Source organism: Vicia villosa, linkage group LG6 (assembly GCF_029867415.1).
Source record: "Vicia villosa cultivar HV-30 ecotype Madison, WI linkage group LG6, Vvil1.0, whole genome shotgun sequence".
Taxonomy (NCBI): Eukaryota; Viridiplantae; Streptophyta; class Magnoliopsida; order Fabales; family Fabaceae; genus Vicia; species Vicia villosa.
Window position 1 is genome coordinate 128,123,473 of NC_081185.1, and position 13,913 is coordinate 128,137,385.

At 32.7% G+C, this 13,913-nt stretch overlaps 1 protein-coding gene across 6 annotated transcripts; it reads left to right on the top strand.

Moving 5' to 3' along the window:
* The first annotated feature begins 383 nt into the window (after positions 1-383).
* On the top strand, positions 384-11,279 carry LOC131609960 (transcription factor IIIB 60 kDa subunit-like). 6 transcript variants are annotated; one of them, XM_058881800.1, is made up of 19 exons: positions 384-724; positions 919-1,000; positions 1,819-1,894; positions 2,351-2,433; positions 2,538-2,614; positions 3,713-3,769; positions 3,889-4,001; positions 4,405-4,484; positions 4,617-4,703; positions 7,518-7,618; positions 7,714-7,876; positions 7,961-8,065; positions 8,225-8,291; positions 8,388-8,452; positions 9,109-9,189; positions 9,290-9,418; positions 9,905-9,994; positions 10,446-10,502; positions 10,843-11,279. In XM_058881800.1, exons 1-19 carry the CDS (start codon positions 663-665, stop codon positions 10,984-10,986), a joined length of 1,719 nt encoding a protein of 572 aa, XP_058737783.1. In that variant the 5' UTR covers positions 384-662; the 3' UTR covers positions 10,987-11,279. The 6 variants fall into 6 exon arrangements, with proteins under 6 accessions (XP_058737783.1, XP_058737784.1, XP_058737785.1 ...); XM_058881801.1 differs by having other exon boundaries at positions 7,518-7,598; positions 7,715-7,876; XM_058881802.1 differs by having other exon boundaries at positions 10,446-10,538; positions 10,843-10,981.
* The last annotated feature ends 2,634 nt before the right edge of the window (positions 11,280-13,913 follow it).

A 13,913-nucleotide genomic window follows, 5' to 3' on the forward strand; every position in this document is an offset into this window, starting at 1 on the left:
ATTTCTTAAATTTGATTTGTTTAAGACACTCAAAACCAAAAAAAAAATGAACATAATAAATCATTGATTTAAGACACTCAAAAAAATAAAAATGAACATAATGAATCATTGATTTAACAATAAAAAATAAATATCAAACTTTTCTACTTCTTTAGAGCATTATTTTACTATATTAGTTTAATTTTTTTAATGAAACACATTAGCTTTTTTAACACATATAAAACACATTACTTGTATAACTTGATTTTAAAATCAGTAAAATGACCCCAAAAAAATGAATGATATTAGATTTTATTCGAAATAATATTGGATTTTAGTGTAAATATGAATTAAATTTAGATCCATGTGATATCAAAGTCAATTTTATAATTTGAGCTAATTCTTTCTTTTCTTCCTTCTTATGATTATGACAATTTCGTTCGTTTTACGAAATTACTAATTTCAGTTAATTTTGACACGATCGTTGAAATTTTTAGTTATTACTAATTAATCAATTAATTTGGCGGTTTATACACTGGCACTCTCTACGATGAACCCTAACTAACAATTCAAAGTTCAAACCAAAATTCCAATCCCTCCCTCCATAATTTCAACTCAATATTCTTTATATGCTTTTCAAATCCACCACCTGACTCACTTTGTAGATTCGTTTTCAAGCTCCAATGGTTTTCTGCGATCACTGTGTCAAAGACGTTTTAGCGGAGCGTCACGATGATTGTTACTTGTGAGTATCATCTATCTTCACACTTGAACACGAATTATGTCTTTAGATTCTGTTTCTTGTATAATGATTGTTGAGTTTGGAGCTGTTTTTTTTTTTTTTTTTTCAATTTCTTGAGGTTTTGGAAAGTGTAGTGAAATTGAAAAATTGCTAATATGTATTGATTTCTTTTCTCTCTTTTTTTTTTTGGTTCTCAGAACTTGTACTTCTTGTGGTAAGGTGCTGGAGGATCAGTATTTTACTGAGGAGCCGACTTTTGTTAAAGACTCAGCAGGAAAGGTAACTGTGGCTTGTTAGGGTAAGGTGGTTTTTGTTTGGGGGTAGAGGAGTTTGAGGTGAAAAATTGATGATGTAGTTTAAAATGATAGAGGAGATACAAGTTGCTAGTGTAAAGGAATGATGGGGATTTTGATTGCTTGCTATTTAAGTTTAGTTTGCGGGTATGGTGAGCTATGAAGCACAGACACCGGAAACACGACACTGACACTGACACATCGACACCAGTAATAGTTTGGAAAAATGAACAAATTAAGCGTCGACACCAGTAATGTGTCGGTTTGGACGCACCTTTTTGGATTCAAACCTCGTTCCTTTGGCTTGTAAAGCTAGACTGTCACACTATGCTAGCACCCATGGAGTAGATGAACCTTGTGTTGTTTAGGTTGGTGTTATCTTTGTTTCTCTTGCTGCACATCTAGGAGATCCAAACCTGGGTTGAGTGCTTCTGCACAGGTGGTGTCAGGTCTTCTAAATAGGGAAATGTGTTTATCTTGTAGAACATGATACTGTCGCGTCGTTAAGGAAAAGGGGGATGTCCAAATTCTTCAAAGTTCGTAGTAACGATTTTCTCTGAAATGCAACATGAGATTTGTTGTCGCACGTTACGTACTTCCTCTTTATCAAAAGAGAATATTGTAACTTTTTTACTTGGTCTGGTGTTTGTAACTTAGGTTTCCTGGTTATTGGTGGGTGACCCATGAGAAAGACATGTTTGATTGTGTTTTCTAGTAGCATTTCTTTTGTCTTTTGGTTTTTTTCCCCGCCCTACACTCAGTTTTTGTTATTTTATTATGGTTTTCCTTATTTGTGTTTAATAGAGCAAGTTATCGGGAAGTTATGTAAAAGCGGTTCAAAGTGAATTTTCTCTTTCACGTGAAAGGACTTTACATAGAGGTATATCTTTGTTAAACCTCATTACTAATTCCACATACATGATGTAATTGTTGCGATGGCTTCCAAAATGTTGTGTTGTTTAATATCAATTGATTTTCTTATTTGGCAAGATATACATCACGTGAGAGTCATTGAACTTGTTAATGTATTAGTGTTGAATATGTCAAGTTCTGCTACTTTTGTTATGGCCATTCGTCAATGTGGTCCAATAATAAGTTTTGTGTTTAATATTCATATTAAGATTAGTCAACTAAAAGCAAGTATACTCTAACAATACTCGCAATAGCAAATGTAATTGATATTGTGCATTTGATGACCTCACTGTTTAGGGGAAACAGGTATAAAAGGGAAGTTTGGATAGTTGTCTTTTAGTACTTATCTATTAATAGTTACCTTAGATGATTTCATACATGCAACTATTTATATTCACATGTGCCAATTTTCTTTGGTGTGCAGCTTCTAAAGAAATGGAGAACTTAAGTCTCAACCTTGGAGTCAGTGAGCAAGATATGATCCACCAAGCTTTGGCCTTCTATGAAGTATGTTAATATTCTCAACTTCATTCATGTCCTTGCTTTCTGTATATATCAAAATGAAATGGATTTCTCTTTATTTAATCAATCTTTTGGTTTTCCTATTAAAGATAGCACTTGAAAAAAATTTCACCCGAGGACGTAAATCAGAGCAAGTACGTGCTGCATGTCTCTATATTGCATTCCGGTATGGAATCTTTTTGGTGTGGGTTTTGCATCAACCTGTGTCTCTAATAACCTTCACTTATTTATCATCTTATAGTTCCAGTGGCAATAAATAACAGCATGATGTGAAAATTTTGCAGACCCCTTTTTCTAAGCTGTTTAGATTCTTGATATAAATTTCAAATCATTATTATTCTTTTTTTTTTGAACAGATAAAATATGCATGTTTTTATCATTTTCCTACTTCAAATAATAAGCATGCATCTCATTTTCTTACTTCAATATACCTGATAGGCTGCCTGCACGTAAAAACTTGTATATTCGTTGGACATAAGGTATATGTTTGTGAAACTAGAAAAAAATGCTCACAAGGTAGAAGTTGAAATATGAAGTTAAACAGTTATGTTATTATTTCTTAAGAGCTTCCAATTCCAATCTATGGATGAAATTGGTACGGATGTAGTAAAACAGTCTTTTTCAATATTTTGAAACTGTTACTTTTTGTTTGGCATGTAAGAGGCTGCTCACAAATGGAGAAATTAAAGGAAAGTAGAAGAAAGTAATATGAAAGATAGAAAATAAGAACTCTTTGTGCTATAGATAAGTTTCCACTTTCCAGTACGCGCAAGTCAGTTATATCATGTTAAGACTATATAACAGAATGTTCAAACTGCTGATGCAACAAACTATCTGATAGTATCAGATCTTAGTCTCTCCCAAGTCCCAACCTAAGCCACACAAAACAATCAAATCAGACTTTCTTTCCCATCCTTATTCTATTGAAAGACGCTACACATCATAACACAAACCCATGATTACATTACACGGGCCTACGTCTCACATAAACATGATTAATAGGAGGTCTACTAACACTAACACAGCCAACTGACTGTATAAACAGAGAAGGTAGCTAGATAGCCGCCATTTTCCTAGGAATTTTACCTTTGCTTTCATACCAAAGAAAACTTCTGTTACCCCTTGAAAGCAAGATGATTGATGGGAAGGGCATCTTGTAATCTCTCTTCATATTTTATTTTTTAGTCATTGGCGTTGTACAACATTGTTTGAAGTTCAACATTAATACTTTATTTTTCATACTGAATTATGTTTCTTCTTGCAGGCAAAACAAAAAGCCATACTTTCTCATTGATTTTTCAAATATTTTAAGGATAAATGTGTGAGTAAGCTTTTCTTTTGCTATTGGAGTTATGACCTACTTATATTTCCCTTAGTTTATTTAAGTATATCAAATATTTTTCTGTTTCTGAATCTTGTTTGTATGACTTAGTTCTGCAGTTACGTGCTTGGAGCAGTTTTTTTGCAGCTCTGTGAAGTGTTGAGGCTTGAAAATCACCCAATTGTTAAAAAGCCTATTGATCCTTGTCTTTATCTTTATAAATATACTAATAGTAAGTATCCTGCTTTAGTTCTGTTTGTTTGATTGGATAAGTGAAGTTTTGATCCATAGGAAGAATAGTCTGGTTGTCTTGCCCAGCTGACCAGTGAAATTTTCTTCACACTTCAAAAAATCGATACACATTTTTATCACCGCATTTATATGAAAATGTTCCTAAATTACTTTGATTGAGAAAATTCTTTTATATTTTAAATTTAATGTTCATATGATAAAAGATAATATATAGAGACAGTTTCACTTACATGATGTCAGCATGGCAAAATATTCATCTACTTTTATTTATGAGACTTCTATAATAGCTTGGTTTATCATTTTTCATTTCAATTTTTTATCCCATTGTTTTTTTTAATTGGAGAAAGTAAACACTGGTATTTATTAGATTGTTTTACATGTAGATTTGTTAGGCCATAGAAATGTGGCTGTCTCTGAAACTGCACTGAACATCATTGCGAGTATGAACCGTGACTGGATGCAGGTAACTTTTTGTTGATCATTGTTACTCAGTTTTTGAATTTTTTTGGATAAAACAAGACATAAGTTTTGGATGCCAAGTATGAATTTATATTATCATTAAGACATTGCATTGCTAACTAACGTTTCAAAACAGACAGGGAGGAAACCTAGTGGATTATTTGGTGCTGCATTATACATCTCTGCTCTTGCACATGGTCATAACTTCTCTAAGCAAGATATTGTAAGTCAGTTAACATTTCCTAAAGTTTTTTATAATTTCACAAACATTTTTATTTTGTTTGAGTTGAAGATGTATGGTTTTAAAATAAAGAAATAGAGAAGAGAAAGCATAAAAGCTATGGATTATTATAAGTTTAAAAACCAGAACAGACCGATCTGTTGAGCCTGACACTTTACCGGTCCGGTCCAGTTATTGAACTGTTTATGCTATCAAACTAGTACTAAACTGATTGAACTGGAGAAATCAGGTGAAAATCAGCCAGTCCGTTGACCCTAAACTGGTTAGTTGAGCCTAGTACAATCTTTTCTAATTACACCCTAAGTATATTTTATTATACCTCAAATTGGCAAAATTACCCTTAATTCTTTTATGAATTTATAACTATTATCCTTTCTCTTCCTCTGCCTCCTTCCCTTTCATTTTTCTCTATTTATATCATTGTGTTGTTGATTGTGGGGAAGTAAGGATGATGGGTATGTGCCAGTATATTGGCTTTGCCACTCGTCATATCCGTTTCCAAACAAAGACGTCTCAAGTATTTTGAAGTTCTAAGTAGGTTAGACTCAATTTATCCATGGTATAATAAATAGAGGCTCTATTTAACTACGATTTAAATATTTTATGAGATTCTATCTCACTACGGTTAACCGTCACAAATTTTGGGTCCTATGCGGTAGTCCGCATTGCACGCCTTCAAAATCGGTCTTGTTTTCAAACTCACTCCATTGCAACCCGCCTCCACTCTACACTCTTACTCCGTCGTTTTAGTATTACTACTCTCTTCACAAACAAAATTCCGTGACCTTTCCATTCGCCTTCTCTTTCAACACAATTCTTCTCCTCTCATGTATTGTGACCCACCCTATGCATGTATTGTTTTTATAAAAAATTTATGTAAATGAAGATGTGGGGAGTCGATCTTGTGACCCTCTGTCCATAACATAAAAATCTAATAAGAAACCACTAGAACAAAACACCCTTCATTAATTCTTTTTCGAAAGTTGGTATATAAATATAAATAATTCGTTCATAATTTATTATTTAAATAATTTGGAGTACAAATTTTACGAACATTTATTTTTCTTTAACTTTTATCAATTAAAAGGTAAAAAAATCAACTAATTTTGCTTCTTTTTATGTATAATACGTTAACATTCAATTTTAAAATAAAATGTTATAAAGAGAGTAGATTTGTTGGAGAGAAATTACACAACTAAAAGTAGAAAAGATTTAGAAACAGTATAATAGAAATTATTAAAAAAATATCAAAATTAACAAATTAGAGAAATATGATTTTTTTTATAATTAGAGAAAATATGATTTTTTTTTTATAATTAGAGAAATTGATGTTTGATAATACAATATAACATAATTTGAAGTTGATTATGTGTGCATGTGTCGTTTAGTGGTGAAAGTTTGGGTCTCGAGGATGTGTTCCCCTCAAAGTCTCGGATTCAAATTCTGCTAGACACAAATTGACTATTAAAAAAAAACATAATTTGATCATGTAACCGACTTTATTTAATGGAATAAAATTTGATTGTTATTGCGAGGCTGAAACGACTTGATGCTAGAACTGACTTCCGAACCGGACTATATATATATATTGTGTAATTTTTTTTTCCTGATGCAGTGGTTGATTTTGATTGTGTTTTTGAGTCAAGATCATGGATTAAAAACTTGAGTTCCACATTTTTGACAAAAAAAAAGTCTCTCAAAAGGATTGGATCTCGTGACCTAGGAAGGGAAAAAGAACTACTTAACCACTAGGCTAATATGCACTTTTTGTTAATTTTGTGCACAATATAAGATGTAAATAAAACTTTTAAGACGAACTTTATGTTATATCCATTTTTTAATCAAATTTAGGGGCAATATTGATATTGATATTAGAATTTACATGAGGAGGAAATATTTAAAGATTTGTTTAATGCACGTGATAACATACAAATAAAATATGATAAGATGATGAATAAATTATAAAATTATTTATATTTTTCAATTTAATTTCTAATATTTTTTAATTGAACAAAACTCTTTAAAAATGATAGGCATTTCATCAACATCATTGCTTCCATTTATTACTTTTTTTGAGTTTTTTGTCTAGTCCTCATGGATTTTGTTTCATTTTGAGGTGTTTTTAGTAGAGTTGTGAAATGGACCGGCCCGGAATCAAAAGCTCAACAATTCACCTACGTTGGGATCAAAGCAAGGAAACACAGCTATCTTTAACTCCTTTATGCTGGCTTTGACAACATTAAAATTTGAAAGTTACATGAATTCAATCATGTATGAAACACAATGGCAAAAAATGCAAAAAACACAAACAACAAACATGGATGAAGCACAATACATGAATAAGTAAAATTTGATTGCAGGATTATATTGACAGTACACTTTGCTTGTTTGCTATTTTTAAGGACTTTGGTTTTTCTTTCCATAATTATAATGGTTTTGATTATGATTTATCACTATTATTATTCGTATTTGCTATTGGTATCAGTATCATTCTATGCTTGAAGGAGGTGATCTATTTGTGTATCAGATGTACTTGGTACAACTAAACAGTATAACTTTTTCTAGGATAAGGCGGGATGGGGGATTAGATTCTGTTTCCTTTCAGGCTTTTGGTTCTTGAATTGCGGTAACATTTGACATTGAACTCCTCAATAGACTAGTTATACGCTTGTTGATGAATTCATTTCTTCACTCATTGCTGTGTCCAGATTTCACTATGTTCTAGTTTCTGTTATATTTGAGCCTTGGTAATTTTCTTATATTAGGCATCTTTTGATTTTCTAATTTGCAATGCAGCTACGAATCGTCCATGTATGTGAGGCAACTTTGACCAAGCGATTGATAGAATTCGAATACACAGACTCTTCTAGCTTGACAGTATGTGTCTGCCTTTTAATGCTGTGCTCTCTGTTTATATTTGGATTAACAAAGCTTTATACAATCTTGGATTTGAAAGTTAATCGAAAACTTTCCTCAATCTATTCTGGTTACAGATTGAGGAGTTGAATACAATGACAAAAGAGCATGAAAAAAATCCGGTTGTGTTGCCAAACAGCAAATTCAAAGGATCTACTTCAAACGATCTACTGTGTGAACACAAAGATAGCGAAGTGCCCTATTTTGCACTTGGACTATGTAAAACATGTTACAAGGATGTTAGTAGTTTCTTTCTTGTCAAGGTGTTTAGCATGTTTTGAACCTATGCTGGTTTTTACTTTATATTATTGGTACATTTACAGTTTGAAATGCTATCGGGAGGGTTTAGTGGTGGTTTGGACCCTCCTGCATTCCAGCGTGCTGAGAGCGAGAGAGTAAAGAAAACACTTTCAAAGGAAAATGCAGATGTAAGTATACCTTGGTTGGGAACTCAAGTAGTTTTTCTCTCCCCAATTAATATATGTGCATCTAATTACTGACAATTCCATCTTCTCTTTCCATACAGCATATGATGGCCATAAACTAACACAATATTCAAATATCTTTTCCCCCCTTCTTTTGGTTAGGTGTTGAAGGCATCAAATGGCACATGCCAAGGACAGATAGAAGATGTGCCTGTCTCTGTGCTAGAAAGTATTGCTGCATGCTCCTATTTCTTTCTCTAGGGGATCTAGATTTCCTCGGCTTATATCTATTAACTAATTCTTAATTTTCTCAAAATGATTTTAGGGGATAACACTAGTGCGGAAACTCAAGATGAATCAGGAAATTTCTCTGATATCGATGATCATGAGGTAAAGAATTGTCATTAAGTCATCAATCAGGCTTTAAATTTTAGTCTATGCAAAACTTATACTATTCAAAGTAATCTGTGTGGAACCAACCAAATGGTGTATGCCTAGAATAGTGGATTGGGCTTAAGGAATCCGGGACCTAAATATTGTAGACCATGTCAACAATTCTTGGCTTGATACTTTTCTCATTATTATTTCTCGTATATATAAAGGTTACAGGGCTATATCGGTAATTACATTAAATAATTACATTTAAACTAATTCCTATTCACAATACATTTCACAACGAGGTTGTACAAATTTATATACAAGATAGGAATAGGATCTTTCAATAAAGGAAAAATAGGAAATTATATCAACGATAGTAAGTAGTTAGAATAATCATTATTATTACTATAATCAACACTCTCCCTCAAACTGCCAGCATATATACCATATGCATCTAGCTTGTTTCATGTATAATCAATCTGAGGCTCCTATTCGGCAAAGATAGCGGCCAACTGATTACTACAGCAAGCCAAAAGGGATAAGTATTATGCATTTTGATGTTGCTCTGTATTACTCATGCAAATAATATTTGTGTCTTCGCTACTATACTATCAGGTCATTATCATACATAACACACTGATTATTCTCGCTGCCAAAATGATGCATAGGTTGATGGGTATATTTTCAATGAGGAAGAGAAATACTACAAGAAGATAATATGGGAAAGTGCGAACCGCGAGTATCTTGAGGTGTAGACAATTTTTATTTAATATTTGTTGTTTTAATAGTGCTAGATTAAGTAGTTTGTTAGTATTCCACTATCTCACTCGACTTTATATTTTATTTCAGGAGCAAGCAGCCAAGGAAGCAGCTGTAGCCGCTGAGAAGAAAATTTATGAAGAAAATATGAAAAATTGTCCGGTAGAATCCAGAGAACTTTATGAATCTACTACTGCAGCTGTGGCAAAATCCAGAAAGGTACTTTTTGAGTCAATTTTTAGTGAGTTAGGAGTTAATGTGATACCTAAGCAATGAGGCTCTCCCACTTAATAGACTAGTGTTTTGGGTTGAGCTCTCCTCATGTGCTTGTCCTAACAACTGGGCTCTCATTGAGAGTTGGGCCGCAGAAATGGCTACCTATAGGCTGGATTTAGGTGCTCCACCAAATACTGAATGATGAGTTAAACTGCCAGAAAGAATAGAACTACCATCGAATTGGCATCGATAGGGTGAAAGCTACGGAGGCTCTTAAGGGTGTGGCAATTTTAGGAGTCCCACATTGAGTAGATAAAAGTGCTCAATGTGGTACTACTTAAATCACAAGCCTCTTCCACTTGACTAGTCTTTTGGATTGGGCTCTTGTCATGTGCTTTAAGTTCCTGACATATAGTTTTCCGAATTATAAAACTATTGTCTACTCTACTAGATTGACATATGGGCTTTCGCATAAATCACGCCGTGTAGGAAATGAAGCAGAGACGAGCTCAAGAGGCAAAAAATTCACGGCCTGCTCAGTCTGCTGCAGAGGCCGCTTGCCAAATGGTGAAAAACAAGGTATTGTTCAATAGCTAGCTCTTCTATGCATTTTATCATACCTATATTGCATCATCCAATGATGTGTTGCCGCATCACTGGATATATGTGTTGAATAACTTTACACTGGAAATTCATACAAATTAAATCTATATCTTAATGTGTAAACATTTCCTTATCATTTATTATTATTTGTTCACTTGGCTGTTAGCTTGTGGAAAACATAAAAACATTAAGGTCTTTCTAGACACTGAATAGTGTTGGAATACCAGCAATCACTTTAACCTTGGTCCTTGGATTCATATTCTCGTTAAACATTTTAGTTAATGCTGCTTTTTGTCTCTTTTTGAGATAGAAATGAGATTACATCCATTTATGTGTTTTCTTTTTGAGTTATTATGCATAAGATTTTCTAAAACTGTTTATATATTACTAATTACAAATAGTATTTGTTTACTTGTTTCTTTTGCAGAGGCTTAGTAAAAGAGTCAATTTTGATCGCCTTGCAAAATTATTTGAAGACGAACCAGTAATTCTCTCTTGAACCATTTTCATTTTAACATGTGTATGTATACTGTTGGATCAGGGTTCAATCTCTATCGGTAACATTTCTTTGTATTTTCTCAATAAAGTTTTTACTAGATACTTGTATTACTCAACTCATTGTTTATTGAAAGTTGTTTGTTATCACATATCTTTTTTTTTTAAAGTTACATTGATCAAAAGCCATTTGAAATGTTAATGAGTTGTGTGTAGCTAATGTCTAATGGCATTTCTTTTGTTTGTAGCTATACATGTTTAAAAGAACTTTTTTCAACTTATACATTATCAACAGCTAATAGTTTTATGATGATTAATCTATATGACAGGCAAAAACGCATAGTCCCAAGAAAGTACGATTTGATCTAGCTTCGGATAATCACAGTAAATTTCAGTCTAAGGTTGATGATGATCAAGAGGATGATGGGCTGAGATCGGGGCATTATCATAAGGATGATGACAAAGATTGTTGATTTGTTAGATGCTCGTTCTATTGTAATCCATATTCAACATGGTTGGCGGCAGGGGAACTGAAGATTGTTGAATTGTCATCTATTTTAAGCTGCAGCATCACGAGGTGGGTTTCCCTCCCCCGCCATTTATAATCATTGGTAACATGCAGGAAACTGTTAGTTAGGTATTACTTAGGATTCATCTTGGTAGTTTTTAGCTAGCAGAGGTACTCCATTAGAGATAAAATGTGTGAGGATATTATATTTCATGCTAAAAAATATTTATCGAAATAATGGAAAATAGTATTGAAGCATATCAACAGCTAAATTCAATACTTATGAGTTATGAATTATGATAGCTAGTGTTTATCTAAAACTTCTATGGTTCTTCCTCTTTGAGTAGTAAGTACTCTTTTTTGTTTTGTTGTCCTTTTCCAGCAAATTGACACAACAGGATAGACCAGAAAACTTTTACAGTTGACACTAATTAGGTCATTTTCTATCATTTTATGATGAAAAACTCATATTTTCCATAGGAATAAACACATTTTAGCAAGGTTTTGAAACACAGATCAGCTATGTTTTGGTTGGGGTATTTGAGAGTGGTTGAAATAGAAGATCTAGATATTGAGATTACTTATTATTTAATACCATTGATACACATTTAGATTAAGGTCTCCTTGTTTTGATAAGATATTAAATAATTTAAAATTATACAGAGAAAATCTCTATGTAAGCTTTCAAATCTATGATTAGTTTATCAAAAATATATTTTTTGATAATAAGTTATTGGATGGTATAATGCTATTTAATTGTTAAATGAAATTGTCATTTGTTTTATATTTATATTGTAAAAAAATATTAAGAAATTTTAACTGGCTTAGTGGTGGAGTATATCTATAATTGCTAAACATGTGTGTGGTTCGATTCTTGATTGACATGTGTGTGGTTCGATTCTTGATTGAAACATATTTTGGAGAATATTATATTTTGCCACTAATTTTATAATTTTTTTGAATGTTGGGTTAAAGGTAGGGGTGGCAAACGGGCATGCCCGCCCCGCAAAAGTCCGCAAAAAAATGGGGCGGGGCGGACATATTAGAGAGTGCGGGTCTAAAACCTTGCCCCGTCCCGCAAAAAAGTGAGGGCGGGTCGGGAAAAACCCGTGGGCATTGAACCTTTTAGGCCTAAATATATTTTGCCACTAATTTTATAATTTTTTTGAATGTTGGGTTAAAGGTAGGGGTGGCAAACGGGCATGCCCGCCCCGCAAAAGCCCGCAAAAAAACGGGGCGGGGCGGACATATTAGAGAGTGCGGGTCTAAAACCTTGTCCCGTCCCGCAAAAAAGTGAGGGCGGGTCGGGGAAAGCCCGTGGGCATTGAACCCTTTAGGCCTAAAAATAGTAAAATTGTGTGAAAAACCTCATGCCCGCAAATAAACGGGGCGAACACACTAAAGGGAGCGGGCCTAAAACCTCCCCCCGCCCCGCGAAAAAGTGCGGGTAAAACGATCTTTCCCCGCGGGCCGGATCCGTTTTGCCACCCCTAGTTAAAGGTTGTCAAGATCAACTTTTATAAATTTAAAATCTATATTGATTTGATCTTAAAATGTTAAATGTAAAATCTATATTTATTTGATCTTAAAATTAATATTAAATTTTGACCCTTTTTTGAATGTTGGGTTAAAGGTTGTCAAGGTCAACTTTTATAAGTTTAAAATCTCTATTTATTTGATCTTAAAATGTTAAATATAAAATTTATATTTATTTGATCTCAAAATTAATATTAAATTTTGACCCGGCTCAAGAGATTAATTTTTGCAATTGCGCGCAAAGGATACTGGATTTTTAAACAAAAATGTTAAATTTTGATTAATATTTTAAAAAAAATTGTTGATTTATAAATATCAAAATATATGATTTACTTATTTATGTGAGGCAATGTCTATTAATTTTAGAGAAAATCTCAATCCACCCCTTGAATCTCTTAGCCATCCAGCAAAATTACATTTATGCCCCTTGCTTTCGTAGATGAACCTTCGGAAGTATTTTTTTCAAAAAAATTTAGTTTTTTCCGTGGGTACATCTACGGAAGTGTTAAAACATAGTGAAATTTGGGAAAATCCAAATTAATTGGGAAAATTCCAACTTAAATGAAATCTTCCGTAGTTACATTTACTTTTGAAAATAGAGTGTTCCGAATTTCACTCCTAAACTCCAATTATTATAACAAAACTGGAACATCAAATTATATTAAATCACATTGAGGTTTTCCAATTACTTTGATTTAATATAATTTGATGTTCCATTTTTGTTTAAAAAATTGGAGTTTAAGAGTGAAATGTAGTTGATTTGAAAATATAACATAATATTTCGTAGGTACATCTACGAAACACTCTATTTTCAAAATCTTATGTATATATAACTATGGAAGATTTTATTTAGTTTGGGATTTTCCTAAGTTTTAACGCTTCCGTAAATGCACCTACGGAAAAAACCAATTTTTGTTTAAAAAAAAAGTTCTTTCGGAGGTACATCTACGGTAGAGGGGGACAATTTTGACAAATCAATGGTGGGTGAAAAATCTAAGGTGTGGAGTAAGATATTCTCTAATTTTGTTATAAATGGTTTAACTATGTGTTTGATAGTTAATAATTAATTTAATTGAAATACATTGAAAGTGCAAAAAGATTTTTCACTATTAGTTAATCAAAGACGTTCGATAGTGAGAAAAGTTTGACTTTTATTTGAACCAATTATAAAGTAATGTAAATGAATGATGGTGATGAATTGATATTGTAATGAGAAAATTTAAATTGTTCAACCACAAAATTTATTATTTTTGAAAGAGATAGTAAATAGGAGGAAAATTAGATGTTTTGGAAAACATCATTCTAATCTTTTATCTTTGTCTTTCATCTCATCATTTTGGGGATATTTTGTGTCAA

Bases quoted from the DNA above. Each gene is read 5' to 3' on its own strand.
- LOC131609960 (XM_058881800.1), top strand. From the start codon at position 663: ATGGTTTTCTGCGATCACTGTGTCAAAGACGTTTTAGCGGAGCGTCAC. The intron at 2,434-2,537 runs GTATGTTAATAT...TTCCTATTAAAG, and splicing joins AAGCTTTGGCCTTCTATGAA to ATAGCACTTGAAAAAAATTT. The intron at 8,292-8,387 runs GTATTGCTGCAT...AAATGATTTTAG, and splicing joins GCCTGTCTCTGTGCTAGAAA to GGGATAACACTAGTGCGGAA.